The sequence below is a fragment of the Carcharodon carcharias genome, chromosome 21 (assembly GCF_017639515.1).
Source record: "Carcharodon carcharias isolate sCarCar2 chromosome 21, sCarCar2.pri, whole genome shotgun sequence".
NCBI classification, from domain to species: Eukaryota; Metazoa; Chordata; class Chondrichthyes; order Lamniformes; family Lamnidae; genus Carcharodon; species Carcharodon carcharias.
In genome coordinates, this window is record NC_054487.1 from 86,844,240 (window position 1) to 86,856,436 (window position 12,197).

General features: G+C 43.2%; 2 protein-coding genes across 4 annotated transcripts in view; one reads left to right on the forward strand and one right to left on the reverse strand.

Annotated features, from left to right (window-relative positions):
- Positions 1–8,330, forward strand: part of si:ch211-244b2.3 (uncharacterized protein LOC557230 homolog) — a 42,952-nt gene extending 34,622 nt beyond the window's left edge. For all 3 annotated transcript variants that reach the window (XM_041216285.1, XM_041216284.1, XM_041216286.1), the window contains exons 9-11: positions 1,408–1,474; positions 5,489–5,603; positions 5,709–8,330. In XM_041216285.1, the coding sequence (XP_041072219.1) occupies positions 1,408–1,474; positions 5,489–5,603; positions 5,709–5,764 (238 nt within the window). In that variant the 3' untranslated portion in view covers positions 5,765–8,330. The remainder of the gene's footprint in view (positions 1–1,407; positions 1,475–5,488; positions 5,604–5,708) is intronic.
- A 1,756-nt stretch (positions 8,331–10,086) lies between these two features.
- Positions 10,087–12,197, reverse strand: part of scyl2 (SCY1 like pseudokinase 2) — an 82,833-nt gene continuing 80,722 nt past the window's right edge. Inside the window, exon 18 of the mRNA XM_041215899.1 lies at positions 10,087–11,605. Within this exon, the coding sequence (XP_041071833.1) occupies positions 10,880–11,605 (726 nt within the window). The 3' untranslated portion in view covers positions 10,087–10,879. The remainder of the gene's footprint in view (positions 11,606–12,197) is intronic.

Here is a 12,197-nt window from a genome sequence, read left to right on the forward strand (position 1 = left end):
ACAGAATTACCTGGAAAAACTCAACAGGTTTGGCAGCATCTGTAGAGAGAGAAACAGTTAACGTTTCAAGTCCAATTTTCGGCTCTTCTTCAGAACTGATGGTGGGGAGGTGGTCCATGTGGAATTAGGTGCCGAGCTGTGATGCTTTTCCAGGCATTTCTGTTGTGAGGGGCCGGTTCAATGAACCGTTTGGTATTCTTCTGCCTGTTGATTGTGTCAATCACACCCAGTGTCAAGCTGCGTTTTTGAACAGATTTCTATACTTTCTTGATTCTGTCAAATTACGGATGTCATTTCTGTTGCTGTACAAAAACAGTTTGATGCGTGAATTATGCAAATTAGAATTCAAGACATCAGAGAAAACATTTCTTCTTCTAACACTAAAAGGAAACAAGAAAGGGAGTTCTGAAGGAGAGTCGTATTGGACACGAATTGTTAACTCTGTTTCTTTCTCCACAGATGCCGTCAGAGCTGAGTTGTTCCAGCACACGCTGTTTTTATTTCAAATCTCAGGCAGCTGCAATATTTTGCTTTTATTGAGGGTGGGGATATTTGTGGATGAGGCAGGTGAAGAGAAAGCAATCTAAGAGGCAAGAAGGTGAATGCTGTCAAATAATGCTACAAAGGCACACGAACAGGAGGAGACCATTCAGCTTCTTGTGCATTTTAAGTGATGGCGATTCTGTTACTCCCACTTGAGAATACCCAATAGAAATACACAGTTTACCTCACTGGGCTAACTGCCGGTACTGCAGGGCACTTAAGCTTCTAGAACCAAGACATCCCCATTGCCTTTAACTGCAGAACTGATTCGGTTTCGTATAATAACACATCACAGTCCTGGTCCATCAGGCAGGAAGTCCCTTTAGGAAGATATTCCAATATTTTTCAGTTCATATTTTTCAATGCTAACTGAGATACAGTAACTACCTTGGTGTTGCCCATGTGCCATTCTCAACTCTTGAGGCAGAAGATTGTGGATTTGAGTCACATTCTGTAGACTTGAGCACATCATCAAGGTTGACACTCCACTACAGGTATTGAGGGAATGCTGCACTGTCTGAGGTGCTGTCTTTTGGATGTGATGTTAAACTGAGGCCCAATCTGTTGCTCTCAGGTGGACATAAAAAAATCCCAAGGATCAAAGAGGAGCAGGAGAGTTATCATGGTGTCCTGGCCAGTGTTTGTCCCTCAACCAAGATCACAAAAAAGGATTATCTGATCATTATCACATTGCTGTTTGTGGGATCCTGCTGTGTACAAATTGGCTGCCACATTTCCTACATTACAACAGTGACTACACTTCAAAAGTACTCCGTTTACCGTAAAGCACCTTGGGACATCCTGAGGTCATGAAAGGTGCCAAAAAAATGCAAGTTTTTAAAATTGTTTCATTCTATTTCACAGAAGCGCTACAAGCAAAGGATTGTGGCAGTTCATGGATGACGATGGGTTGTGGAAGGAGTACTCACAGGTTGGTTAGGCTTTCTATTCAGACTATAGCTGTAGAATAAGCTCCACTCGAGCTTCAAGTGTTCAAAGTGGACACTAATACACAAAATATAAGTTGCATTGCTCAGCGCTGACACTTTTCCATTCATAAAGAAACAACTCTGGAGATGAAAATTAAGGGACGTTCTGATATAATCCCCGTTGGAGGTGCTTTATTTCACAAGTTAAACCGAGGCCTCATTTGCCCGAAGATCCCATGGCCAACATCTGAATAAGAGCAGGGGCGTACTCCCCAGTGTCCTGGCATTTATGCCTCAATCAACATCACTGAAACCGATTACCTGGTTATCACTTAGTGGGATCTTGCTGTGCATAAATTAGCTGCCGTTTTTACCACAGTGACTGCACTTCATTGCCTGTAAAGTGTTCTTTGGGATGTCTAGTGGTCGTGAAAGGTGCTACAGAAATGCAATACTTTCTTTCAGTCTTTTGACCACTTCCATGCAGGGGCCAAACCAGAAACATCACCTGCTCATCCTGACTTTTCCAGCTCCTAACTGACCTGCTGCGTATTTCTAGTGCATTTGTTTTTATTTCAGGTATCTAAAGTTTGCAGGAGAACATGAGAAATAGGAATAGGCCATTCCGCCCCTCGAGCCTATTCCACCTTCAGTAAGATCATGGCTGTTCTGTCGTGGCCTTAACTCCACTTTCCTGCCTGTCCCTCACAACCCTCAACTTCCTTGTGGATCAAAAATGAGCAGGAACGTGGGGAATGCTGCCCTCTGGGGGGAGAAGAGGGAATCCTGCAACAAAAAGGCAGCATCATAGAATTTAAACTCAGTTGCTTAAGCATGAACCCAGGAGAAAATGTCTCACACAAATCACAGTATAGAAGGCAGCCATTCAGCCCATCACACCTGTGCCAGCTCTTTGGAAGTATGCCTGGTGATGCTTAGTCCTCCATCCCTGCTTTTTGTCCATAACCCTATGAGTTCCTCATCCTCAAGCACCTATCTTATACTCTCAAAATTATTTATGGAATCAGCTTCCACCACCTTTTCAGGTCAAGCGTTCCAGAACCTGAAAACATTCCCCATCTCCCCTCTAGACCCCTGCTTAGTGACCCTCTCATCAGAGGGTATCATTTTTCTCTATTTACTCCAAACCTCTCATTATTTTGAAAATCTCTGTCGGGTAACTGCTTAACTCCCTCCATTCCAAGAACATTCCTAACTTTTCCAACCTCTCCTCATGACTGAAGTTCCTCATCCCTGGTAACATCCTGGTGAACCTCCTCTGGACCCTTTCCAAGGCCTTTGCATCTTTCCTCAAACGTGGTGCTCAGAATATTCCCAGCTGAGACCTGACCAGTGATTTATAAAGTTCTAGCATGATCTCTTCGTTTTTATAGTCTTTCCCTTATTTAAAACCCCAAATAACCCTTTTGTTTTCATTCATATGATGTGGGTGTCACTGGCTGGGCCAGCATTTATTGCCCATCCCTAATTGCCCTTGAGAAGGTGGTGGTGAGCTGCCTTCCTGAAACACTGCAGTCCATGTGGTGTAGGTACACCCACAGTGCTGTTAGGGAGGGAGTTCCAGGATTTTCACCCAGCGACAGTGAAGGAATGGCGATATGTTTCCAAGTCAGGATGAAGAGTGACTTGGGGGGGAACTTCCAGGTGGTGGTGTTCCCATCTATCTACCAAATTGTCCTTCTAGATGGTAGTGGTTGTGGGTTTGGAAGGTGCTGTCTAAGGAACCTCAGTGAATCCTGCAGGGCATCATGTAGATGGTGCTGCTGCTCTGCGTTGGTGATGGAGGGAGTGAATGTTTGTGGATGTGGTGCCAATCAAGCGGACTGCTTTGTCCTGGACAGTGTCAAGCTTCTTGAGCATTGTGGGAGCTGCACTCATCCAGGCAAGTGGAGAGTACTCCATCACACTCCTGACTTGTGCCTTGTAGATGGTGGACAGATTTTGGGGATTCAGTTGAGTAACTCATTGTAGGATTCCCAGCCTCGGACCTGCTCTTGTAGCCACAGTATTTATAGGGATAGTCTATTTCAGTTTCTGGTCAATGGTAACCCACAGGATGTTGACAGTGGGGGATTCAGTGATGGTGATGCCATTGAACTTAAAGGGGCGATGGTAAGATTCTCTCTTGTTGGGAGATAGTCATTGCCTGGCACTTGTGTGGTGTGAATGTTACTTTCCACTTGTCAGCCCAAGCCTGGATATTGTCCAGGTCTTGCTGCATTTGGACATGGACTGCTTCAGTATCTTAAGAGTCGCAAATGGTGCTGAACATTGTACAATCAGCAAACATCCCACTTCTGACCTTATGATGGCAGAAGGAGAAAGGTGATGATGAAGCAGCTGAAGATGGTTGGGCCGAGGGCACTACCCTGAGGAACTCCTGCAGTGATGTCCTGGAGCTGAGATGACTGAACAACAACCACAATCATCTTCCTTAGTGCTAGGTATGACTCTTACCAGCAGAGAGTTTTCCCCCAATTCCCACTGACCCCAGATTTGCTACGATTCCTTGATGCTACATTCAGTCAAACGTGACCTTGATGTCAAGGGCAATCAATTTGCCATGCCAACTTTAAGGAATTGTTAATAGGGGCGCCAAGGTCTCTGTCCAAGAGGGCTGTGGCAGATCAGTCATCGAGTACATTCAAGACAGAGATCGATAGATTTCTAGATTTTCAAGACATCAAGAGAAATGGGGTAGTGCGGGAAAATAGCGTTGAGGTTGGATGGCAGAGCAGGCTTGAAGAGCCAAATGTCCTAATCCTGCTCCTTTATGCTGATGCTCTGTGCACGTCTGCACTTTTCAAAATTGCATCATTTATAGTCCACTGTCTTTCCATATTAGTCCTCCCAAATTACATTCACACTTCTTTGCATTGAACTCCATCTGCCATGCTTCTTCCAATTTCACCATGCTTATTGGCATCCTGAAGCCCTAACTCTCCTCTAATATTTTGCCGATTTCATATCATCTGCAAACTATAGAATGCTGTTCCCTACACCCGAGTCTATGTCATTTATGAAAACTGATAAGAATAATTAACCCAAAACTGGCCCTTCCTCTTAAATGGTTCTGAGAATCTGAAACATGTTGGAGATGGATGAATCATGGTGTTTATAAATGTATCTACTGTTGAAGGGTACCGGGTTATATGATACTGGACCAATAGCTCAGAGGTTGAGAGATTAAATCCAACCATAGTAAATTGCAGAATTGAATTCAATAAATCTGATAAATTGTGGTACCCTTGAGGCAACTGGGAACTCCTGCTCTGGATGTAACTTACGTTCCTTGCTATGTGATTAACTCTTAATGTCTTAAGAGCAACATTTAAAGAGTAAATATTGACTTTTCTACAACCCAAGATCAAAAATTGTGATGCAAAGACAAAGAAGGGTTTGGAGTCTAAAAAGATTCATTTGTCATGATCACAAGATATCAGATTGGGCTCAGTCATAGAACAATACAACAGAGGAGGCCATTCAGCCCTGTGCTGTTTCATTTAAACCCACTCCCTGTTCTTACCCCCATAACCCTGCATTTTTATTTCTTTTCAAGAGTTTGTCAAAAGCCCTTTTGATAGTTGCTACTTAATCTGCTACTGCAGCCCTTCCAAACAGCATGTTCCAGGTCACAACAACTCACTGCCTAAAAAAAATTCTCATCGCTCCTCTGGTTCTTTTGCCAATTATCTTTATTCTGTGTCCTCTGGTTACCAACCTTCTGGCTAGTTTTAAAAAAAGTCGCATTATTTGCTCTATCAAATCCCTTCATAATTTTGAACACTTCTATTAAATCTTCTCTTAACCTTCTTGCTCTGAGAACAATCCCAGCTTCTCCACATAACTGAAGTCCCTCATCCCTTGTATTATTGTAGTAAATCTTCTCTGCACTTGGTCAAATGGTTTACTGCTCCTTCTATGTGGTGTTCCGCAAATGTTTGACTGAGTACTATAATTCTTGTACAATAACTTTACATGGCATCTTCACACAGCCTGGAGTCCGCAAATCGATTCCTAGTCAGGACATTGAAAGAACTTATCAGATGAATCCTCAGGGGTCCATGAAGCTTACTACTGGATTATTTATGTACAGCTTGGATTTCTCAGGTAAACCAAACCTTCCACCAAAGCCATTGCAGGAAAATGCACTAGCAGCAGCAACTTCCTGTTCCAAATGAAGTTAACCTCGGTGTCTTATGTTATCTGTTACAGCCATGACACAGACCAATTTGACAACCTGGAAAGTCAGACAGGTACGTCGCCTTTGAAGACAAATCAAAAGTCTAAACGAGAAAGGAAAGTATAGGTTAAGAGCCATGTTCCAAACAATACATGGTGTTCACGGGACTGATGGAAAGCTGGGAACCAAGGGAAGAGTTGAGCATATAAGTACTTCATGAATTATCTGATAGCAACCTCCGATTTCAGTAAATGAGCTGAGGCACTTCTGTGCAAGACTGAGGGAGAACTGCACTGTCAGGAGTCCATCTGTTGACTAAGCAGAAGAGGAACAGAGTTCTCTAAATGTCTATCAGTCTCTATTCAGCTATCAAACCACAATAAATGGAAGCACCACCACAACCTTGTCAAGGGCAACCAGAGATGGGCAATGAATCCAGTGATACCCACATCCCAAGAATGACTTTTTTAAATGTACATCTGATGCAGTGCAAGAATTAACCCGTGACATTTTCATAAGCTGTATGTTTTAGTTTGTTGAATCAGAACAATCAAGCAGTTTCTCAAGGTGGAAAGGAATGGAGGCATCAAGATGAATAATATTAGCAGCAATTACTCTGGAAAGAAGAGATTAATTTGCTAATATGCCAAAACCCTAACTCCTGAAGGTTAGTGTACGAAAGTTAGATATGCATGCATTTCACAGCCATTGAAATGATAAGAGAATTCAATCAGGTAGTTACAGAGAAAGTATTTCCTCTGGTGAGGAAATGCAAATCAGAAGAGGCACAATCTTAAATTAGGCCAAATGAGGAGAGAAAGCTGGAAGCACTTGTTCAAACAAAAGCGTTGTAGAAATCTGGAACTCTGTCCTCCCAAAAGTCTGTGGAAGTTGGGGCTTTCAAAGCTCAGATCTCTAGATTTCTATTGGGTACAGGTATTAAGGGATATGCAACCAAGATGGGTAAATGGAGTTAAAGGTACAGATTAGCCCCATTCGGAATGGCGGAATAGGCTTAAGGTGCTGAATAGTCTGCTTCCCTTGCCAAAATTCCCTCTAATTTTGCATTGTTGCACTTGTCGTCCCTTTAAAGTTGCTCTGTAGCCTCACGTGGGCACATTTTAAAGGGAACACTGGTTGTGAGCAGCCTGATTGTTGCATGCGAGGTTCTGGATTGCTGCACAATGCACACCTGTGCACTTTAAAGGGAACAATGCCTGTTACCATGTTTCCATGATATGACAGTCAGCAGGAAGCTTACATCATGGGCAGAGTTTTTGGCTCAGCGAGCGGGGGTGGGGCCCGCTTGCCAAGATGTAAAATGACACGGGGTGACATTGGACGTGCATCCTGACATCACCGCGCATCATTTAGATTTTCAGTTCAGCGGGCGCCCAGCCGATTTGGTTGCGCGCCTGCTGAATTGTCAATGGCCTATTAAAAACCAGTTAAGGAAATCAGCTGAGCTGCCCGTCCAACCTTAAGGTTGTTGGGTAGGCGAAGAGCCCAGGCGGCCTTTGCATTTTTCATGGAACCTCATCCACGGGCGGGATGAGGTTTCATGAATGAGTTAAAATTTTCAGAAAAATTTTTATTAAAATTAATGCACATGTTTCAGTTTCACATGAGGGGACATGCCATAAAAATTTTCTCACCACTTTATTCCACTTTTTGGACTTAAAACTAATCTCCCTGAGGCACCTCTGCGCATGCGCGAAAGAGTGCACGCCCGACTCAGGCAACCCCTACCCCGGCCGCACAGGGAGCACACAGCACTTCCGGGTGCACATCACGCTGAGTGGGCCTTAATTGGCCCGCCCATGGAAAATGGCAGTGCAGACCCGATCGGGGGCGCCAATCAGGTCCACGCCCACCCGACAGGCAGAAAATTCTGCCCCATAGTTTAATATAATGGTGTGGCTGCTGTTTCACTGAATGGAGGGAGGTCAGTTCAAAGAGCATTAGAGAAACTGGGCCAATGGGTTGTGGGTTAAGAAAGCTGAAACATGATTCTAGTTTCGTTCGACCGTTTTTTTGTAAGCTGAGTGTTTTCATGCCTTTACATACAGGCTGTTTGTCTACATGCATTTTTAACTATGGTTTACAACCCTTTAAGTGAAGTTAGACAATAAACTAAAGTAGGGAAAAGAAAACTGCTGTTGCCTAACATCAAGGGTTCAGGGACACAACAGTGACATAGGGAAAGAGAGAAGGGCAGTGTTTGTGTGCCAGAGAATGGATGCAGAAGTTCCAAGCTCTCTAGTAAAAAAAAATCCTGCAAGACTGCTGGGTAACTGAGTTTAGAGAACTCGTGTTCGCTCCGAAGTTGAAGCAACAGTGGGTTTTGATTGCGGTGTTTGGGTGTCTCAGGCACAGTACCAGCTGAGGGAAAAGCATCTAGTAAATGCTCAGAAATACGCTGGAAGAAAACCGTTTGAATCTGTGCCAGCCCAAGCAAGAAGCCATGGAGTACAGATAGTGGTAAATCTTCACTGGGGTTGTGTGTCTGTAATTGTATTGCTGGGGTAAAAGGAGTAGTGTGAGTTTGAATCATTTTCTGGTGTTTGCATTGAAATCTTTCCAATCTTTTTGTTTAGTGTAATATTGTTCATTTTTGTTGTTTAATAAACTTTTTATTCTGTGTGTTAAGAGTACGCTGGCAGACTCTTGTGAATGTGTTCAGTAACTGACATCCATGGTTTCTTAAAAAAAATGTTAGGATCTATCAAGCTAGGTTTCACTCTGGGATCTGACTTGTCCGGTATTAGGGATTGTAACAACTGAAAAACCCAATCCATTAGCTTCAGCTTCTTTGGAGGTTTCGTAAATACAATCTAATTTGGCCACTCTTAGGCTGTTTGGTTGGAATTTAGCATATAAGCAACAATTAATTCAACCTTTGAAACAAATACAGAAAGGAGATACTGGGAGATAGGGCTCCGATGTGGAATTCAGACCAGGTAATATATTATATATTGAAATACATTACCACAGAATGACTATCAGCTACTCTTATTGAGCACATTAACACAAATATTTACGGTTTGAAAAGGTAATTTGACTTGTCAATTCCATTGCCTTCATGTACAGAGTTAGCCCAATCATGGTTTCTAACCAAACTGATCAATTTCTTTATAGAAGGAAGGTACAAACTCAAAGATGAAACTAAGTGGAATTTTAGTGGCTTTGCACAGAGTTGTTTCGCTTCACAACAGCAGGAAATATTTGTAGTGCAAATCCAGAGAAAGGGTCTGTCTTAACTTCAGAGTAACTGAGTTAGACTGCCTGCTCCAGATTGGATACTGATGCCAAGGACAGATAGTGAAATGAGCACCTTTCGCAACTTCAGGATGTTGAAAGATGCTTTGCAATGAAGTACTCTTATTGAAGTTACTCTTGTGGGAAATGAAGTACTCTTACTGAAGTTACTCTTGTGGGAAATGTAACAATTTGCACATAGCGAGATTCCACAAACATGAATGAGATAATAACCAAGCAGTTTTAGCGGTGTTGCTGGGTAGTACCGGGTCGAACCCCCCTGCTTTTCTTCAATATAGTGACCTTGGGATTGTCTACATCCACCTGAGGGGGAAACGGGCCCTCAATTTAACATCTAAACTCAGACAACCCAGCCCTCCCTGAGTACTACAACGATAGTGTCAGTTTGGATTTTGTGCTGAAGTCTCTGGAGCGGGACTTGAACTCTCGACCTTCTGACTCACAGCTGACATCTGCACAAATTTATACGACGTCTAAAATCATATTGAAGCTTAAACCTAATCAATTCATTATCAAATGATAACCCATTCTGCATAAAATTAGTGTGCGTGGAACTGATGGCCGATGATTTACAGCAGTGATGCCGCTGTTAGTTGGATCACTACCCTTTAAGTGACACCTATTTTATCTCAGACATGAATTTGTTGTAAGCTTCAAGTTACATATAGTTTGCCTAGTGATGCACACAGACACCCCTCCCTCCCCTGCCAAACTTGAGGATATGGGCATCTCTGCACAACTGTAATTTCTTCATCTTTTCTGCTATGGAAAATCTGCATATGTGCATACACACACACACCATGCAGGCTCATTTTCTCTTTTTTTAATGTTAAACAGTGTAAAGGGCTTTCTTTCAACCTGGTATCTTCACTTTCTAACCTGCCAAAACAATACCAGATGTTTTTTTGTTACAGTACAAATTGATTTATAATTGCTGAATACTGTACATTTCGACTGATCTGTAATTTGGTACAAGAATATTTGTGTTCTCTTTTTTTTAAATACTTGCAGTATTCAGCAATGATGATGTACAATAATGCCATGCCAAGATAAAGCATCTTTTAACAAACTATCACAGAATTCATCACAAACTTACAGTTAGACATAGACAAGAAATAACCAATGCCCAAAACATGTGCACAATATATTTTATCTTCACCAAACCATTGCAATCGAACAGAATACTTAAAAATAACCTAAAGACAGTTTCAGAAGACACACGGGTGCCTGGAAACTAAAGATTAACAGGAATGTTGATATGTTCAATTACTTTGGACTGCCCACTTCTTTATCCCTGAAGTACAGAACGGCAGAGAGTATTTTACAAGGGGTTGGACATGCGGCTCGGCCAGTTTGAAAAATATCTTCATCTGATGGGCCACATTTATTTATTGCACAACAATAAAGAAATGGAGAGAACGGGCTTCACTGCAAGTCATCTGACTTTCACCTCAAGTTGATTTTGGTTTGTTTATTAGAAGCTAAGGTGGCAACGTGAACCGCCAGAGTCACCTCAGTACAAGCACTGGAGCAACATGTAGAATAAATTAAATTGCTTTGCCTAATATTGCTGTACATTCATTAAGGCTGCAGAACTGGTCCCAGACAGAAAGCTTCTTACCAAATGGAACTAAAACAGAGCACAGCTTGGAAGTATAAAGTGGACATTCTTCTCACAGCAAAAAACTGCCAAAAAGACAACTTGCGCTACTTAATTTAAGACCACTTACGACACATGGGAAACTGCTACTTTCTGAGGCATTGTGTGGCTTTTACTGTGTAAGGCCGTGTGGATTTCACAGCAGCAAAAATGGAACAGGAACCGACTTCCGTAGAAAAGCACAAGGTACCCAAATGGAACTGAAACATGTTTAATTTGTAGCGGTCCTCTTCCAAAAGGTCTGCAATAAGGAGGGGATAAACACTAACCAAACAGGTCTTTCAGATCATTGTTAGCAGAGCTACTGGGTGGCACGGAGTTCGTTGGCAAGCTTGGCTGTGTGAAGTCCTGGGGTGACATGAATGGGTTGGCCTGTAGAGGGGCCATAGTGAAGGTGGGCTGCCCCATCACGCTGGGCTGCGCTCCTCCCATTGGATTGTTTGTGGCTGGTGAGCCTTGGGCTGGGACAAACTGTTTCAGCCACTGGTTCTGAGCTGCTGGAGGCTTCTGCGCTGGCTGCGCCATTTGGTTCAAAGTGACTTTGTTGTTCTTCTGAGGGCCCAGCAGGTTGTCCAAAGCTGACAGGTCCACAGCTTTAGCTGGCTGTGAGATGGGCCCGGGCCCAGACTGGCCCAGAGTGCCCATGCCAGAGAAAGTTGGTAGGTTCGTTGCCGATGACATGGGCACTCTAGTGATGCTAGTGGCACTTCGGCTACCATAGAAGTTTTGCCCAGGGCCAGCCATGGCCATGCTGTTGCCGTATGTAGGTTGGAATGCCATGGAAGTGTTGAACCCCATGCCGTTGCTCATGTTTCCCAAAGCATTCATGCTGGTGCTGGAACTGCTGAACCCCATATTGCTGTTGATTGGGGAAGGTGACGAGAATCCACTCGAAGAGATAGTCTGCACAGGACCAGGCTTGGACGCATTAATGGAAAGTGAGTTCATGGAGGACATGTTTTCTAACAAACTACTCGTCAGGTCTTTGGTCTGTGAACAGGAGAAAAAGAAAAGGGAAGACATGTTCAAATGCTTATCGGCAGGAATCACTTCAAAATAGCAACTGGTGTCCAAGGCAGCTTTTCACAATTTGATATTCATTGACTATAAAATGGTCCAGCGCATGAGGCAATCTCCTTTACGTGGTCCCCATGTTAGCTTCAAATTAAATTTGGGGAATTATTTTTATTGTGTTAAAGAAAACCATTTATTCCACAGTTAGCTGCTGGATATTGCTTTAATAAACTGGGAAGCTATGAGGTATTGCTAAACTGCACCTTGACCCTCACCTTACTGACCTCATCCCTTACTTCTCCACACCAGCTGCCCATGCTATCTATCAAAGGAAATGAACTGAGCGTCGAGGCTGCTAATAATGCTTTTCCCTGTTCCTCGGATTGCCTCTCGTCAATACGTGATCTCCAGCCCAATGGAACACTAAAATATGGAGCAAGGAAGGCGCATCACAAGAGGCCACAAATCTGTACTGTTAAGCGTAGAACCCTTCAGTGCAAAAGGAGGTCAATCAGCCCATTCTGCCTGTGCTGGCTCTTTGAAAGAGCTATCCAATTAGGCCCACTCT